The sequence below is a fragment of the Bison bison genome, unplaced genomic scaffold (assembly GCF_000754665.1).
Source record: "Bison bison bison isolate TAMUID 2011002044 unplaced genomic scaffold, Bison_UMD1.0 scf7180017864063, whole genome shotgun sequence".
Lineage (NCBI taxonomy): Eukaryota > Metazoa > Chordata > Mammalia > Artiodactyla > Bovidae > Bison > Bison bison.
Window position 1 is genome coordinate 8690974 of NW_011494635.1, and position 18505 is coordinate 8709478.

Here is an 18505-nt window from a genome sequence, read left to right on the forward strand (position 1 = left end):
TAGAGGAGTCAGAAAGATCCAGGTTCACCTGGAGGGCTCCAAGGCCTGGAGTATTCCACAAGTGGGCACCAATATATGCCTCCTGAAATGAGCCCCAGGAACACAGTTGAAAAGTGAGTCAGAAGAATAGGGACAAGGTCGAATGCCATCAGCAGGAAGGGCACTGCCCAACCACTGACCTGAGCTCCCTGTATGCCCACTCCTAGGAGTCCAGCAGCCATCTTGTAGACACAGCCTGGGAAGTCCAGTGTTCCAGGATACAGGTGCCTGGTTGGTCCATATGGTGCATAAATTAATCCACAAGTCTGTAAGGCAAAGGGTTTCTCTCATATGGTCAGGTGACTGAAATATCAGCAGTGTGTCCCCAAAATGCCTGCACTCCTCATTGTTTCTGTCTGGTAGATACCTTTGGGTTGTCAGCTGTGCACTCTCAGAATGAAGAAAACCAACTGAAAGCTGCCACTCCAAACATCTAAATGACTTGGAGAAAGAAAAGCTAAGCTGGATATCTGAGATGGGGCCATCTGTTGTCATCTGAGAATGGAAGCGATCTCACCAAAGTGAAATAAGTTGGAACTAACTTCTGGGCAGGAGCAAGAAAATAGAGGGGCAATTTCAGCATGTCATTCAGGCTTACATAGAGAAGGGCTCCTCCCCTGAGACACACTGTCTTTCCAAAAAACACCCTCTTTCTCATCTTTCTCTGTCTGGGATCTTAATTGATTCCAGTGTTAAATGAATGACAAAGCAAAAGAACCAAAGCTTCCTTAGGTCACTAATTGCTTTTACTGACAATTATATGGTAGCTTGGAGATGGCCTAGAAGAAGGGAATGAGCTTCAGGAAGTATGGATCCTAGGAGTTGGAGGTCTGGGGTCAGCCCTGCTTTGACCTTGTTTCTCTTGGACTTTGTTTCTCGTGACTGGGCGTTATTCCAGGCTTCAAAGTTATACATTTTCTAATCTGCTAAACAGGATCATGCAACCAACTACGGGCAACATTTGTGTCTAACTTCACTGTTTCCAAAGTAGCTCAGGCTTTCCATAGTTCTGTAGATTGAAAAATGATGCCCAAAATATAAGGTCCTGATCCCTGGAACCTATAAATGTTATCTTATATGGAAAAAAGATCCTTGCAAATGTGCTTAAAGATTTTGAAAGGAAGATATTATGGTGGAATATGGACCCTAGATAAATTCCTGGAGTGAAGGAGAAAAGCCTTTCTTTTTAGGACATCCAGGAAATTGTAAGATGGAGAATGAAGAAACAAGTTTACAAACCTGTGCTGTGGAATAGCTTTAATATTTACATCGAACAAATTGTTGCTTTTAACATATACAGATACAATGACTTCATGTAGGAGATAGTGTTCATGTCACTTGTTTCTGTGTACACACACCTGATCATTAACAGCCAGCACCTGCGTTCTTTGGCCACCAGAGTCTGTGCTCCCTGTGTACACTGCAAGCTGATGTGCTTAGGCAATGAATGGCTCCCTCCTCCCCCAAGAGCAGCCCTCTACCATTGCCTGATGAAGGTTGGTATTTAAATACCCCGGCTGTCTCGCCCTGCAGTGGGGGAACTCTGAGGTGCACTCTACAGTGTTGCCAAAGGTCTTCAGTAGGATTGAGCTGCAGTTGCCCAAGTGGTAACTTAATAACAAACCGTGTATTGGCTTCCTTCCTTTCCTTCCCTTTCCTATCACACTTTCCTATTCCACCTCGTCTGCGGAATCAACTCCCAAACTAAGTTTGAATCCAAACTAAAACACAATTGTGTGTCATCTAGTGATAATGTCAAAAGCAGACATTTAAGGCACTTCATTAATTTGAACCTGAGCAAAATGACCTTGCTGGTCCTAACAGAAGCTCCAAATGGGCAAGAGATAGAGCATTAGCTCTTGACAGGACCTGTCAAAGCTGACCAAGTCATTGGTTTGAAGATGCCAGAATGTGTAGCCAGTATGGAGTCACTGATGTGAAAAGGACCACTTGGGCCTTTGGTCGGCCATGCAACCAGACGCCTACAAGACTTTCCTTGTAGAGAAGAGGCACTCCCCTGCTCAGGAGAGAGGGATGTTCTTCAGCCTCCCCACCTTTTAGGGCCCTGGGGCATCCAGGTTCCTAGATGAGGAGGATGGGTTGTATCCTATCAGCAAGCACTTACAAAGGGGCTTCCCTGGTAGCTCAGTGGTAAAGAATCCACCTGCAATGCAGGAGACACAGGAGACACGGGTTTGATCCCTGGGTCGGGAAGATACCCTGGATGAGGGCATGGCAACCCACCTCGGTATTACCTGGAAAGTCCCATGGACAGAGGAGCCTGCCAGGCTATAGTACTATGGACTCACTAAGAGTCAGACATGACTGAAGTGACTTAGCAAGCACAGGATAATTTTGGATCAATTAGAATTGTTTAGGGAATCTAGAATATAAGCATATTTAGGATTTCTTGGGGTTTTTTTAATGGCCTTTTGGACTGAAAGGGTTTGGATCTATTAAAATAGATTTAAATTCATTAAAATAGATTTAAAGCAAATGTGAATTTTTTAAGGAGCTTTAGGGAGGTATGAAGCTTAAGATTTTTTAGAGTCTATTATGATCCTTAGGTCATGTAGAGTTGTTTGAGTTAGTTTAGGTAATTTGGGGCTTAAGATTTTAAGCATCATTTAAGAAACTTGAGGATGTTTTGTGTTGTTTAGGATTTAGGGTTTAGTTTTGTTTAGGATCTTTGAGGGTATTTTATAGGGTAGTTTTAGTTTTCTTAGGATCCTTTGGGTTTATGTGGCTTCTCACCTTGTTCAGAGTGTGATTTGTGAACCAGCACAGGGGCTCAGTTGCCTTGTGTAATCTTTGTGGACCGAGGATAGAAGCCATGTCCCCTGCACTGGGCCACCAGAGAAGTCCTATTATGATCATTTTAAATTCAGCTTCTACTTGTTTTCTTTCAGTGGGTCATGGATGTTGTAGTTTGTTCTTTCTGCTGAGTTAACTAAGGGGCTTCCCTGGTGGCTCAGATGGTAAAGAATCTGCCTGCAATTTAGGAGACCCAGGTTGGATCCCTGGATTGGGAAGATCCCCTGGAGAAAGGAAAGGCTACACACTCTAGTATTCTTGCCTGGAGAATTCCATGAAAAGAGGAGCCTGGCAGGCTGCAGTCCATGGGATCACAAAGTGTTGGATGTGACTGAGGTTAGTTAACTAAAGGATTCTGGTGAGACTACTAATATTAATTTTTGTGATGACTCTTGCTATTGCCAAAATTTGGAAAAGGAACTTTAACAATTTAACTCATTACATTTCTGTAAATATGTCCCTTGCCTTTAAAAATCTTTCCTTGGGGTCATTTTGGATTCCAGGCTTTTTACAGTCCAGACATTCAATATGTGTGGGAGTTCTCATCAGCAGTTTGTTCCTGAAATTACACTTCAGACATCTCTAAGACATAATTATTTACATTAATAAGACAACCCATGCTTGTCCTGTTCCTTTGATCCAAACTTTGGTACCAACTACACTCTGGGAGGGGCTTCCCAGGTGGCCTTAGTGGTAAAGAATCCACCTGCCAGTGCAGGAGACATAAGAAACACAGGCTCGATCCCTGGGTCAGGAAGATCCCCTTCAGGAGGGCATGGCAACCCTCTCCAGTATTCTTGCCTGGAGAATCCCATGGACAGAGAAACCTGGAGGGCTACAGTCCATAAGGTCACACGCCTGAAGTGACTTGGCATGCACACTCTGGGAGCCTAGGTTTCTCTCAGTAGTGTTCCTGATCCCTTAAATGGTTCTGCAGACACAGTTAGGGTGACATTGAAAGTCACGAGTTTGAATTTGAATTGTGTTCAATTTTACAACTTAACATTTAAATCAGCATTATCAAAATAGTGATAAATAAAATATCCATGTTATAGTCTGCCTTCCACCAAAACATGGGTTTAGATTTCAGCACTACTCTAAAATTTAAATTTAACATTTAGACTCTAATTTATGACTTTTCTTAAACATCTTACGTATTAAAATTGTGATAAGCTGCTTTTTGGCCAATGCACACAGTGACCATATTTATCACCCACACTGGGACATTTTGAGAAAAAAAGGGGGTGCTATTGATAATTACACTAGAGTAACAGACATAAGCTGGAGTTGTCCTGAGCAACCAGGACTTACAGCCCCTACCAATGAGCCCATAGTTTTAAAACTGCTAAACTTATGTATTTATAAAATATACATTTATAAGTTACTATTATGATAAAGTTAACTTACATAGTTGTACAACTACTGCTGCTGCTGCTGCTAAGTCGCTTCAGTCGTGTCCGACTCTGTGTGACCCCGTAGACGGCAGCCCACCAGGCTCCCCCGTCCCTGCGATTCTCCAGGCAAGAACACTGGAGTGGGTTGCCATTTCCTTCTCCAATGCATGAAAGTGAAAGGTGAAAGTGAAGTCGCTCGGTCGTGCCCGACTCTTAGCGACCCCATGGACTGCAGCCTACCAGGCTCCTCCATTCATGGGATTTTCCAGGCAAGAGTACTGGAGTGGGGTGCCATTGCCTTCTCCAATACAACTACATACTTAAATAATAAGTAAAAAATTTTACTTTGTTTGGTTGCCTCTTTTTCCCCCTGCATTCCCTCCACCTCCTATTTTGTTTGGTTTTAAACAAAAAGAGCACTGCCAGTTTTTACCCATGTTCAATTTTCAGTAGGGTTGCTTGCACCTAAGTGTTCCAGGAAAACCTACTTAAATTTATTCAGAACTTTACAGTAAAGTCTTGTTCTCAGAGCAAACTCCAGTTAGTAATAGCTTCATTACATAAAATAGACACCAACAAATTATTTCATAAAATCTGTTTTCATAAAGCAAGACAGAAACTACCAACTCCTTTGGCAGCAGCTATTAGTATTTGTTGGGTGACTTCGGGCACTCTAACTTCTATAAATTTTACTGCCTGACTTGAGGTCTTAGTAGGACCCCAAAAGGACCATTTATCTTTTGTTTATGTTGCCTACATCCACATACTGTACAGTACAAAAACCTCACTGCTTTATATGTGTTAGCTGTCTGCTCATCTATTTCACTCAGTTTAATTAATTCAGCACCTAAAAAGCTGCTGCTTGGAGTGAAAACTCTAAATATACAAGCATTGATCAGAGGCACTGATAAAAATATAGTCTTGGTTGTTATCTTTTTCTAGAGGCCAAATTATGCTGATCATTCTTTATGCTCCATGACCAGATATCTTAGAAGGACAACTGTCAATCTTATATTTAAATGTTGTAAACCAACTACACAACCTCTCTCTGTTAGAGTTCTGCAGAGAAACAGAACCAGCAGGATGAAGATATATATATAGATAGATACATATATAGATATGTACATATACATATATATATAGAGAGAGAGAGAGAGAGAGTGTGTGTGTTACTTTAAAGAATTGACTCATGCAATTGTGGGAGACGAGGAATCCAAAATCTCAAGGGTAGGCTGGCAGTCTGGAGGTCAGGGAAGAGCCAGTGTCGCAGCTGTAGTCCAAAGGCAGACTGGAGGCAGAATTCCCTCTCCCCCTCCCTCAGTGTTTTTCTGTTAAGGCCTTCAGTTGATTGGATGAGGCCTACTCACATTATAGACGGTGATCTGCTTTACTCAAAGTCTATTGATTTCAATGTTGTGTGCATGCCAAGTCACTTCTGTCATGTCTGACTCTTTGTGACCGTATGGACTGTAGCCCGCCAGGCTCCTCTGTCCACAGTATTTTCCAGACAAGAATACTGGGGTGGGTTGCTGTGCCCTCCTCCAGGGGATCTTGCCAACCCAGGATCAAAGCTGCTTCTCTTATGGCTCCTGCATTGGCAGTTGGGTTCTTTACCATTTGTGCCACCTGGTTGATCCCATCTAAAAATATCATCACAGCAGTACCCAGACTAGTGTTTGACCAATATCTGGGTGCCATGATCTAGCCAAGTTGTGCATAAAATTAACCATATCCCTTCCCCCATACCATCTGATGGAACTTGGGCCCTAATTGGTAGGTCTTAGGTTTGGCAACCTCTGGGGGCTGCCATCAACAGAGATAAACCCAGGTCCCCAACCCAAGAGAGTGGTTTGACCATTTACAGATGAGGAAACAAGTCCTAGAAGAAGGTTCAATGAATTGGCCCCCCAAAACCCAGGGTAGAGTTAGGACAAAAATCCAGCCTCATTGAACAGCTGTCCCCAGCTATTCCTACAATTTTTGGTCCCACCAGGGGCCTGAACTCAAGATTCCTAAGGAATATTATAATTTCACTTTCTATTTGGAAAACGAACCGAGTCCGAACACATTCAAACCATAAACTCTGAAGGAAGAAAATCAAAGCCTCTCCCAGATGCACCTTCACAGTCCCATCTCCAACCCTCCTATAATGCAGCAGACACGCATACTCGTCCACCAGAAAATTCTTTTTGAGAGTGCTTTATTCAACAAGATCTAGGTCAGGTGCTTTAAAACATATCAAGATGTTACAGAAATTCACAGCTCCCTACTGAGGACTTGTCAAGTTACATTAAGATATCTAAACACATCAGTTTATAAATTCAGAACCAAACATTGAACCAGGTCATGTACCATTGTTTGAAAAGCAAGTTATGATTAAGATAAAAGATACTTTACAAAGCTAAATCAAATGGGGAAACCCTTAAGAAACACTAGCAGTTATACACCAGAAACCAGCAGCTTGGAAAACAGGTCTGCAATCTGCTGGGGAGGCTCCACAGGTAAACTGAGCTTCTCCCTTTACAGCTTGTCCATGTCTAGTGCTTGGCTACAACACAGGGGGAGCCGTAACCTCCCGTGACAGGGTAAATGCTGTCAATTCCCTCAGAAAGAAAGGGTGCCACATTTGTCTATTTTTACCTCTCTAGATCATTTCTCATCTCATCTGCCTCCAACAAGAAGACTTTGTGTAAAACAATTTAAGTAGAGACTTGACTAGAGAATCTGTACTGCTGCATTGGTGCTCAAGGAGATCTCTGCCTCCTACCTAGACCTTCACATCATGGTTTGGGTGCTATGCTGGTGTGTTAAGTTGCTTCAGTCCTATCCGACTCTGTGCGACCCTTATGAGCCATAGCCTGCCAGGCTGCTCTGTCCATGATTCTCCAGGCAACAATATTGGAGTGGGTTGCTATGCCTTTCTCCAGGGGATCTTCCTGACCTAGGGATTGAATCCGTGTCTCTGAGATCTCCTGCACTGGCAGGCAGGTTCATTACTAGTAGGGCCACCTGTGGAATTCCTTTGTTCATACAGAAATTTCTCTTGGAGATGTACCTATGGCACCGTGTTCTCTGTCCTACAGAGCTTTGAAACAGTTTTGTTTTTTAAAGAGAGCATCTCTTTTCTTTGAGAGCTTCTTCCCCTTCTGTGATCCATCTCTCCTTCCAATCTCCTAACCCTGAAATAACTGCCCAAACTCCAAAGAATTCTGGCCAAGACATTTTTGCATCAGAGAACAAGGTTTGTGTTTTGAGTGACTTTTTTATTTTTTGGTCTTTATGTCCTAAAGTCTTATCTACATAGATGACAAAATATCATTATCTGGAGGTCTCTAGGACAGTGTTTTGTTTTGTTTCTGGTAGAAAGGAGGGAAAGGTGAATTATATTATTCCTTGAAGTCTCAGGCCAAAACCTCAACCTCCGGGCTCAGCATTTGTCACAGGGATGGCTAATCTCAGATTCTCCCACCTTAGCCTCAACTCAGAGTTAAAATCCAAAAGCCCGGAGGTCAGTATGCATTCCTCACCAGTTTGCACAGTCAAGCCTATTTTGTGCTTTTCAGTTCTTCCTGAAGGTAACCCCTCCCCCTCCCCCTCCAATTTAACTCCTCACATTCTCACTAATGTGATTACTAAGAATGTTACCTTGTGCTTAATTCCAACATCACCTGGGGGACTGGATCCCCTTATTACCAATCAGATAAACTCAAGTTTTTCCTTCATTTGATCACCTTATAACATAAGCTCCAGGAAACAGATTAAGTCGGATGAGGCTATGTCGCTTTTCACAAGTGAGGGAAAAAAACCTATAAATTGGCCTTTTGTTCATCACACGGTTTCAGGTTCATTGCACACACTTACATAAATGCACACAAATCTGCCCAGGAGTTCAACGCTGCAAGGCCATGTGATACCAGTGAGAAAATACAGCTCTGCATCACAGCAGTGTCTCTGTTTCAAAGAATCTTTCCAAAATTCCTGACTGGGTTATTAGTACATGAGAAATGATTTCTAAACAGGGCGAGCCAAAATGGAAAAGTGGGGTCTGCATTAAGTGGAATGTATCATGTAAGAGATTTCCCTTAATTCCACCCCAATCCCCAATCTTTAAAAAAAATCAAGCCTACCCCAGAATCACTTTCTCAGAAAGTGACCTGGCAAACTGACATTTGGCAACATTTCCATGTTTAACACTATCATAATGTTAGTGCAAATTAAAGAGAACTTTGATAAACCAAAACAGCTGTCCAATAAAAGTTAGTCATTAGTAATTTACGTTGTGGAAAAATTTTTCCCAAGCCATTCAAAGAAGATTATTGGGGCCAACAAAGGCTTTGAACGTTCAAAATAAAAATAACCAGAAAAAAAGTTTTCCAAGTCATTTCTCAAACGCAAAATTCAGGAAGTATGTTTGTATTCACAAAACTGTTCTTTCCCATCTATAACAGAGGAAGCCTCTCCCTGGGCCCCTATTATTTTCTGTGTGTTTTGCAGAAGCCCACTGAGGAGGCTAAGGCCCTCCTGAATTCCAGTCCACCCTGCACAAGGCTGGTGGATATCCCCAGAGAGGCAGTAAGCTTGCTAAGAGACCCCTAGCAAAATGACAGGTGGCAGCATACCATCTTCTTGAAAGTCAACAATGAAACCACAGCTGTAAGCCATCTAAAGAGGTCTTTCTTGGAAGCCACAGTGGCAGATGGGGGCAAGGGTGCCCAGGGCAGGAAGAACACTGCTGCAAAGGTCCACTTTCCTTGCAGGCACAGATCAGTGGCTCTTCTTTCCTCAACTGCCCAGCTCTCCAAATCTTCAGAGAGGAGGTAGAGGAGAGATGGGGGGTTCTACCCCAACAAGGCTCAGACTCCTGCTGTTAGGAGCTTCTGGCCCTGCTTGGTTGACCTCCACAGCCAGCACCCTGTTCCAACCATCCATCTAACCCTCTTCAAACAGTATCAGCTGTACTGGGGCTGAGCTACTTGTCAATCTTCCCAATGGGGGCTCCAAGGGACAGACTCTTCTTGCCCTTTCCCCTCCACTGGAGTCTCTAAAGATCACCCAGGTAGATGCTCAGAGAAGCTGAGAGAGAAGCTCCATCCTAACTATGCACCATCACAGGGCAGTCCAAAAGGCATCTCTGAACCCCATACTTGGTAAATAGCAGAAGTCTTCATTCCTAAGAGTCCATTTCCACATACAAGGTGAGAGCAACTTGCAAGAATATAGTGGCTGGAAAGTTTAAAGGCTTGACTTCAAACATAGGACTTCAGCTCCAAGTGCAGGAAGACTCCTTGATTATGTGCAAATGGACTGAACTTACAGGCACCTGTCATTCTACAAGAAGTCTTCACATTTCCCTAAGGAGGGAAAATTTCCCAGCCACCCAAGACTAGGCGCTAGCCTCGCCAGCCAGTCAGCACCTTATACAAATGAGTGAGACCTGTTTCATAAGACATTTCTTTCAACTCAGGAGGCACCAAAGAATTGGGGTCAACAGCTTGGCATGCTGAGAGAAACATCAGGCTCCCCTTATCTCTGAGAGGTAGCCAGGGTGGCAAGGGCCAAGGCAGAGTCCATTCTTTACTGGCATCCAGACAGACACGTCCTTGTTACTTAGAACAATCAAAGTTTCCAGTGTAAAAACCTGTGGGCTTATTGCATCTACCCCACTGATAGTTTTTCTTTTCATCAGACCTGCCTTGAGGGCATGGTTTGTTAATTAATTTATTTCCAAGGATCTCAGACTCACAGATCCTTCTAGGTATACAGAGGGACTATCTATTAACACAGTGAAAGTGAAAGTCGCTCAGTCTTGTCCGACTCTTTGCAATTCCATGGACTGTAGCCCACCAGGCTCCTCTGTCCATGGAATTCTCCAGGCAGGAATAATGGAGTGGGTAGCCATTCCCTTCTCCAAGAATCTTCCCAACCCAGGGAACAAACCCCAGTCTCCTGTATTGCAGGTGGATTCTTTATCATCTGAGCCACCAAGGAAGCCCAAGAATACTGGAGTGGGTAGCCTGTCCCTTCGCCAGGAGATCTTCCCAACCCAGAAATTGAACCAGGGTCTCCTGTATTGCAGGTGGACTCTTTACCAGCTGAGCTACCAGGGAAGCTCCTATTAACACATAAATGCCCCAGACGGTGAGTTTGCTAGGCCTTCTTTTCCTTCTAAAGTTGAGCAGACATGTATAGTTGCTCCCTGGCACTTGAGAGGAGAAATCTTTTCTTCAGTCTAAAACCCCTCAGATTGGCGGTGACTCCTCTGGTTTTCCTGCCTACAAGCAGCATATCTGCCAGCCTCAAGCCCTAGTGCTGGTTGCTTGGAACTGAACTGCATGTGAATTTATCATGTAGGCATGTGGATGTGTACCATCTGAGCACACACGTGTGCACGCACATTTTGGGTCCTCCTTATAATAAAAATTGAAAGTCCTCGTGAGTGAAGGAAAGGAGCAGGGAAAGAAAGGACAGGGAGTTGCTGGCTTCTCCATTGTGGTTTGAAAGCTGGCAAGATTTGCTTTTAAATGTTTCCGTGGAAGGCATCCAGCTTCCTGTGAGTCTTCTCTGGGCCACAATGGCCTCTGCAGCATCTGGATCCCCTTCTTCTAGTGGCTCAGATTGTTGCTGGGGTCTCAGCTATCTCCTCCAGCCTCTGCCGAATCATCAGGCGGAGCACAGTGTACCTGGGGAAAGAAGAGCTGCGGTGGAGAGCGGAAAGCAACACGCTCCCTCTCGGGACCCTCCCCCACCACTTGGGTCACAGCGGGGCCAAATGTGTCAACCCTTTGCTTCTCTTACTGGCCCACTCTTGAACCACTTCATTACTTGTGTTCATTACAACAGGATGAAAGAGCTGAAGAGGCTCACTCCAAACTATTATAATTATTAGAAAATCTGACAAAGAATGAGAAGGTGAAATAACATGAACAGTAATAAGGTTCCCTTCACTGAGTGCTTAATATGCTTAAGGCACTATACACAGAGGATCATCTAATCCTCAACTAGGCTGGACCACAGGAAATTGCCATTATTTTTACCATTTGGAGGAGCCTACAAAAATGGCAACTTCATATGGTTCAACCTAATATCAGTATCTGCATTTTGCCAAAGAGGATATAGTAACTACCAGGCATGGAGGTCCATGGCTTATTGATAAGTACTGTTTTTTATACCTTTCCTGAATTATGGCAATTCAGATACTGGAGTGGACACTGTTATACAGAGTGAACATGGCTTTGCACTACACAGCAAAAACTATATTTAAAGTTTGGCATAGTAAGTGCTCAATAAATGTTAATTGCTATCATACTACTTATCACCAACACAATAAATGAAGCATTGACTTTATTCTCTAGTGGCAAGAAAACCTCAATTGTTCTTCCATCTCTGTGAAATGTAATCTACTTTGTGACTAAATATGACAAAAAAATAACAAAATCCTTCCTAGAACAAAGTTTTAGTACTGGACTTTTCAACTCAAATGCAATTTCCAGAAGAGATGTTTAAAAAAAAAAAGGAGGAAAGATACAAGGAAGGGATTTTAGAGGTACTCTGCTCAAGTGAATTTCCATTACTGAGACAACCTTCCTAAAATCCTTGGAATATTTTTATGTCCCATATCAAAATGAGAAGTTGAACAAGAAGCAGAAAGATGAACACATCAATACAAGTTTCATGTCCCCACCTGACATATGGCATTGTCAACAGGAAGTCCCCTGAACAAAGTCCATAAGACCCAGATCCCGGCAGCAGCTCACATAGCCCCTGCAGGGCTCCAGAGCAGAGCCTTCTCTCATTGAGGCCTCAGGAGAATCCAACCAGCCACCCCAGGGGCCATGCTTACTTGCGCATCAGCTTCTTGACTTCCCTATCTTCTTCCTCTTGGAGCTTCTGAATGAAGCTTTTAAGGACAGGCATCTCGAACTTTATATACTGAGCCACCTGAGGAGGAAAAAGTAAGTCTGGGCTGTAAGACCCCTATCAGCACTATTCCAACTTTTTTTGGCATCTCTCTCATGGCACAAAGGCTTGGGAAATCTGTTTCTGTGCTAATTCAGGATTTCCTCAAAGACAGGAACCAAGTGTTATTCTTCTCAAGGTGGGCAGAGTCCATGATAAAGATCGCTTTATCTACATGATATTTAATACATTATCTCATGACTTCTCATTTTTATCTCATGTATTCAATACCACGAGAGGTAATGTCAAACACAGAAAAGCACTTTCTCTTAATTCAGTCATGCAGAGAAGACTGGAACTCATAATATTCAATAAACCCCTCTGATCTCCCCTAAAAGAATTTAAGGAACCATGTTCAGAATGATGATTTGTGCCTCAAGTCTCAAACAGGTATCCAAATGTGAACTTCCTCCTGAGAAGCTGTAAGTGAGAGAGTGGCCCCCACCAGCCACTCTTCCGTCCTCACCCGAGTCCTTACCCTGCTCTATCAGCTCTTCTCTATGCAAGAAGTATATGTCTTCACCCTGTTAATGTTGGGCTCAGCTATGCAACTTGCTTTGGTCAATGGAACATGTATGTGGATGTGACATATGTCAAATCCAAGTGGGGGCTTTAAATGAGCTTACATGGTTTTTTGCACTCCAGCCATCTGCCATAGGAAGCATACCTAAGTAGCCACTGCCTCTGAACCCTTGGCCTCTGAATAAGACATACAATGTAGTGAAAGTGAAAGTCACTCAGTTGTGTCCTATTCTTTGTGACCCTGTGAACTGTAGCCTACCAGGCTCTTCTGTCCATGGAATTCTCCAGGCAAGAGTACTGGAATGGGTTGCCATGTCCTTCTCCAGGGGATTTCCCCAACCCAGGTATTGAGCCTGGGTCTCCTGCATTGCAGGTAACTTCTTTACCATTGAGCCACCTGAAGTCAACCCACATCTAGAGCAGAATGACTGCTACCAGCCTGCAGAATCCTGATCAACAAAGTAAATGTTTGCTGTTTTAAGTGACTAAGATTTGGGAATGTTTGTTACTATAGCAAAAGCAGACTAATGCTCAAGGTAAAATCTCAGCTAACTTCTTGAAATTGCTTAGAAAAGGTTTGCAGAAACTTTTCAGCCCTTAAGTATACCAAAAAGCCTGAATAAATTTATTCCTTCTATGGAAATCATCTTGTGCCTGAGCATTCTTTCAATTAATTATCACAGGACACACCCTCAGCCTAGCCTCTACATTAATTTTCCTTGGCCCCAAGATCATTACCATTCAAGAAAACCTAGTATTGAGAAATAGCAACAAAGTTGGGCAAAAAAACCAAGCTATAACCCAGTTATCATTTATCCAACGCACCCCCTACCCTCCTGGGACAGATATCGGACTGAAAAGGGACTCACATCATAGGTAACTTCCTCCACCTGGTCCTTCTCCATCAGGAACACTTTAGAGACCTGCTCACATGGGCCTTGGAGGATCCGGGCAATTAGAGGATAATCCGTGTTCTTCAGCTTCTGTTTCTCTGGAACCACACACAGCCAAGAGCAGCTCTGAGTTGCCTGAGGTCTTTCTCACTATAAGTAGCTGTCAACTCAGGGGTTCAAATGGACCCGACACCTTAGGCGATGCGGCCGTACAAGTCAGGAAACTGATTTGTAAATGAGAGATTCAACAGGTATTGTTCAAAGCAACTGCTGCCGCTCCCCTACCCCTCGGCAATATTTCCATGCCTCAAGCCTTTTGGAAGATGCTGCATTGGAGAAAATAGTTTTCTCTGTGCTTTGAGAAAATCCAGTTCTTTTTTTTATAGGCAGTTAGGTTTTAGGGTTTGTTTACTGACCATATATGGCATTCCCCAGTGAACTTACCCAGGGAGCCCACCCGCCTTGAAGACAAACAACATTTGGAGGTTTCCAAAACCAAGAACTAAGCAAATGAGGGAGAGATTCTGTTTTTAACTTGCTATTTTGAGTTAATTAAAAGTTTTAAGCGCCTTGTATTCTTTATACTTACCACCGCTGGTATGGACCACATACAGTGCAAACTCCTCTGCCGAGTTCTCAATCTGAATCGGGAAGGAGCAAAAGATACTCACTAAAAGCATATATTTACACATCTAAACTGTGGCCATTTCTTCTTGAACGCTGCAAAGCTAAATAAATGATAGGCTCTTTTGAGGGGAGGACTGTTTATCTACAGTATTAAAAGTGATGAGGATATGGGGCAGGTAAGTAAGTTTATTAATAATAATAGGTAATAAGAGCTAATATTTATTGCACCATGCTAGACACAGTTCTAACAAACTCTACATGTTTTAATTCATCTAATACTCATGAAAATCCAGTGAGAAGTAAAATACTGCCTGGCATATCAGTAAACGAAAGATGTTACAGTCATCAGCGATTGCAGGCACCTCCAATGGTGAGCCAGTGAGTCCTGACAAGGACTCAGGAAGGGATCAAAAAGTACTTGCCAACTAGCAGCCATTGGACTATAGCGACTCCACACGTGACCCCAGAGGAAACTTAGGATGGGAAAAGACTGAACACTGGCCCAATAGCTGAGGTGCATATCCAAAGAACGACTTCAGGGAGCCCAGACACTTGCATCTTCCCATACCTAGAAAAGCACTAAATTCCTTAACTGGAGATATCTGGTTTTCCTTTAATTCACAATAATCTTTTGACATTCAGACTACTTGCCCTTTGTTGGAAAACTATGTATTCTAGCTCCCTCCTTGTCTCCTTGGAGCAATTTTCTCAGGATTACTTGAGATGCTGCCTCCAGGGCTTGAAGTCCTAAGAATATCCGCCAAATAAAACACAGCTCTCACTCACAGACTTAGAGAATGAACTTACAGTTGCCTGCGGGGAGGAATAGTTAGGGAGTTTGGAATGGACATGTACACACTGCTGTATGTAAAATGGATAATCACCAAGGACCTACTGTATAGCACAGGGTACTCTGCTCAATGTTATGTAGCAGCCTCGAGGGGAGGAGGGTTTGAGGGAAATGGATACATGCGCATGCGTGACTCAGTCCCTTCGCTGTTCACCTGAAGCTGTTAACAACGTTGTTAATCGGCTATACTCCAAGACAAACGTCAAGATTTTGTTTAAATAGGAAAAATACATAGCTCTCAACTTTCAGGTTGAGCAATATTTTTTCTGTTGACACCAGCAATGGGTGCTCCCAACCTCATTTTACGGATGGGGAGGCAGAAGCACAGGGATTTTAAGTCACTTGTCCAGCTCATCCAACCAGCAGATGATGGGTGGAGATTCAAACCCAGAGCCCATGCCTTAAATCACTAGGAGACACTGGCTTCTATAAAAATCAGAATACCTGGTTTCCAAAAGACTTAGAAGGTGATGGTGGAAAACACAGAGTAACAAGACTTTAAAAACACCATGCACTGTAATTTTCACATCTATTAAAGACTGATATTTTAAAGTAGCTTCCCTAAATGCACAGAAGTCAATATGAACATGGAGCCCTGATCCAGTCATCAGGTCTGGGGTCCTTCTCTGGTAGAGAAGGACCTGAGGGCCGGTGCTTCCCAGGCTTCAGTGGTATCAGAATCCCTGTAAGCCTTGTTGAACAGGTTCCCTGGCCTCCTCTCTGAGTTCCCGTTCCAGTGGGCCTGATTCAGGGGAGAGAGGGACCTGAAAACCTGCTTTTCCAACAAGCTCCCAGGTGATGCTGATTTTATGGGATCTAAAGAACCTAAACCTTCTCTGCCCAGTGCCCTCCTACCCTGGCAACACACACTCTCCATAGCTCCCGCCCCTATACCTCTGGGGGTCCCAAGGCACACACATCACTGTCTGAGACAGCCAGCGGAGAGAACTTGCCTTAAATTTGTTGAGCAGCAACTTCAGGACCTGTGGAGTCGTCATGGTGCTGTTGATGCGGACATTGGTGATGGAGCCATAGGCTGGCGTGAACACTGATGTCTGTCAACAGAAGAGTCTGACTCAGAGCAGATGTACAAGAATGGGGCACTACAACCCAAGGGACAAGGACAATGGCACTCAATCTGTGCTTCCTGAGAGTCCCCTGCCCCTGACAACCTAGAAGTATCAGGCTTTAGGTCAACAAAGAGCCCTGTGTTTTGTCTAGCTCAGGAACTTGCACCCACCCCACCACAGCAGGCTGGAGGGATCTGAGCTGCCAATTTGCAGGCCTGGGGAGGGAAAGAGGAACAGATAAGGAAGGCCCTCCATCCAAACAAAACACACATAAAGCACCTTCCACTACAACTTCAACAGGAGGAAGTCTGTGATCATTCTTCCATGATGCAATTGTTTCTAGGGCCAGATTAAAGCCAAATAGCAAGACTGAAGCTAGCTTGGGGTCTTGAGGTGGGAGACAGATGGGCCCCAGGCTGAACAGTTTCTCCCCGTGAGTAGAAATGCCTTAATAGTAGAAACTCTGTAAAAGCAAGATGATGGAGAAGGCTGGGCTCTGCCCAGATAAGAGATAAAAGACCACATATTTCTCAATCTTGAAGTTAAGGAAAGAAAAAAGAAAGTGAAGTCACTCAGTCATGTCTGACTCCTTGCGACCCCATGGACTGTAGCCCACCAGGCTCCTCTGTCCATGAGATTCTCCAGGCAAGAATACTGGAGTGGGTTGCCATTTCCTTCTCCAGGTGATCTTCCCAACCCAGAGATTGAACCCGTGCCTCCCGCATTGCAGGCAGATGCTTTACCATCTGAGTTACCAGGGAAGTTAAGGAGACCTTCCCAATTGCACATGCACAAAAAGGCTCCTTGGAGGTCAAAGAGGGAGGGGGTATGATGTCAACTACCCACAAGGCCTTTTCACTAGAATCTGAGGCAGGAGCTAGATGGACCACAGGCTAGGCATTTACAACTGGTCTCAGGTTTGCATTTCATGGGCAGGAAAAAGTGGGCTTCAGGCTGGACACTTACAATTAGCCTCCTGTTCATATTTCCCGAGACAGGAGATAGGTGGGCTCCAGGTTAGATATGTTTGCTCTCCAAAGGGAATAACAGAAACAGGGTAAATAGATAGGCTTTGTCTCCTATCTATTTACCTTAAGATAATAGTCATGACAGGAACAGAGATGGGCTAAATCTTATTTGAATAAAGGATAAGGAGGCCATATATTTCCCATCTTTGAGGCAAAGGAGACACTGCACATGTGCATAAAGGCTCCTTGGGGGTCAAAAGTCAGGGGACAATGCCAGGTCATGATGAGTCTTGCTTCTCCCAGGATGCTTTCCTTCAAAATCTATCTCGTCTGAAATGTACATATGCACGTAGGAGGAAGGTCTTGAGACAAATTAGCCAGGGTGGCAAAACAAGATGGTTGGCCAGGTGGAAGACAAAGACCCAAAAGGACTGCCCTATATTAAACACCTCTTAAGTATGCTCCTCCTTATTAGGGAGGACACCCACACCCTTTCTCTCCAGGTGTGTGTCTCTGCCTTTCTCATCTAAACAAACTGTTTCTCTGTGCGCTCTCCCACATGTTTGTTGTGCTATGTCTCTAATAATAAACTCTGTACTTGCATTTACAGTTTTTGCCTCCATGATACATGCATTTTTTCACTAGGAGCAAGAGCCAGGGAAAAATAGCTTCCAGCCTCAAGCCCTTGCTGGTCTGGTGGCTAGGATTCCTGGTTTTCATCCAGGCTATCCAGGTTCAGTTCCTGGGCAGGGAATTAAGATTTCACTTCATGCTACTGTTCACTGGGTACCTCTCCTAGATCAAATCCATCTTGGCTAAGAGATGTGCATGCACACAGGGGAGGACCCTGAGATATATCAAATACTGACTCAGAACTAGGCAAACCAAGATGATTGATCGAAGGAAATCTAGAAGAAATGCGCCATAAAAGTGATTCAAACTACTGTGAGGGTGTGAACTTCTCTCTCTGAGCCCTCCAGGGTGTCTATCCACACATACTGTACTCTTTCTTCCTAATAAACACTTTACTTGCTTCACTCCTTTCTGCCTGTAGGTGGAAATTCATTTCTACACAGTTGATGGGCCAACTTTGTCACTGGCCACTGGTCCCTGGTGGTCTAGTGGCTAGGATTCAGCAATTTTCCTGCTGCTGTCTGATCTCAATCTCTAACCAGAAACCAAAACCCTGCTTCAAGATGCCATAGGCTCAGGCCAGGTGAGATCAACCTGAATCCTGCAGCTCTATTTCAGGGCAGCCCTTTAACTCACAGAGAAGTCAGGCCACATAGTAGCTGGAGGCACATGGTGCAGAAAGAGAGTAACATGTGGACTGGGGGTAAAGGGGGTGATTCTGATGAGGGCTGTCTATGGG

At 43.9% G+C, this 18505-nt stretch overlaps 1 protein-coding gene across 3 annotated transcripts in view; it reads right to left on the reverse strand.

Annotated features, from left to right (window-relative positions):
- Positions 1–10289: 10289 nt before the first annotated feature.
- The window catches only part of RASSF2 (Ras association (RalGDS/AF-6) domain family member 2), a 56985-nt gene continuing 48769 nt past the window's right edge, over positions 10290–18505 (reverse strand). For all 3 annotated transcript variants that reach the window (XM_010836431.1, XM_010836430.1, XM_010836428.1), the window contains exons 7-11: positions 16049–16150; positions 14208–14259; positions 13595–13716; positions 12088–12185; positions 10290–10927 (exon numbers count right to left, since the gene is read on the reverse strand). In XM_010836431.1, the coding sequence (XP_010834733.1) occupies positions 10858–10927; positions 12088–12185; positions 13595–13716; positions 14208–14259; positions 16049–16150 (444 nt within the window). In that variant the 3' untranslated portion in view covers positions 10290–10857. The remainder of the gene's footprint in view (positions 10928–12087; positions 12186–13594; positions 13717–14207; positions 14260–16048; positions 16151–18505) is intronic.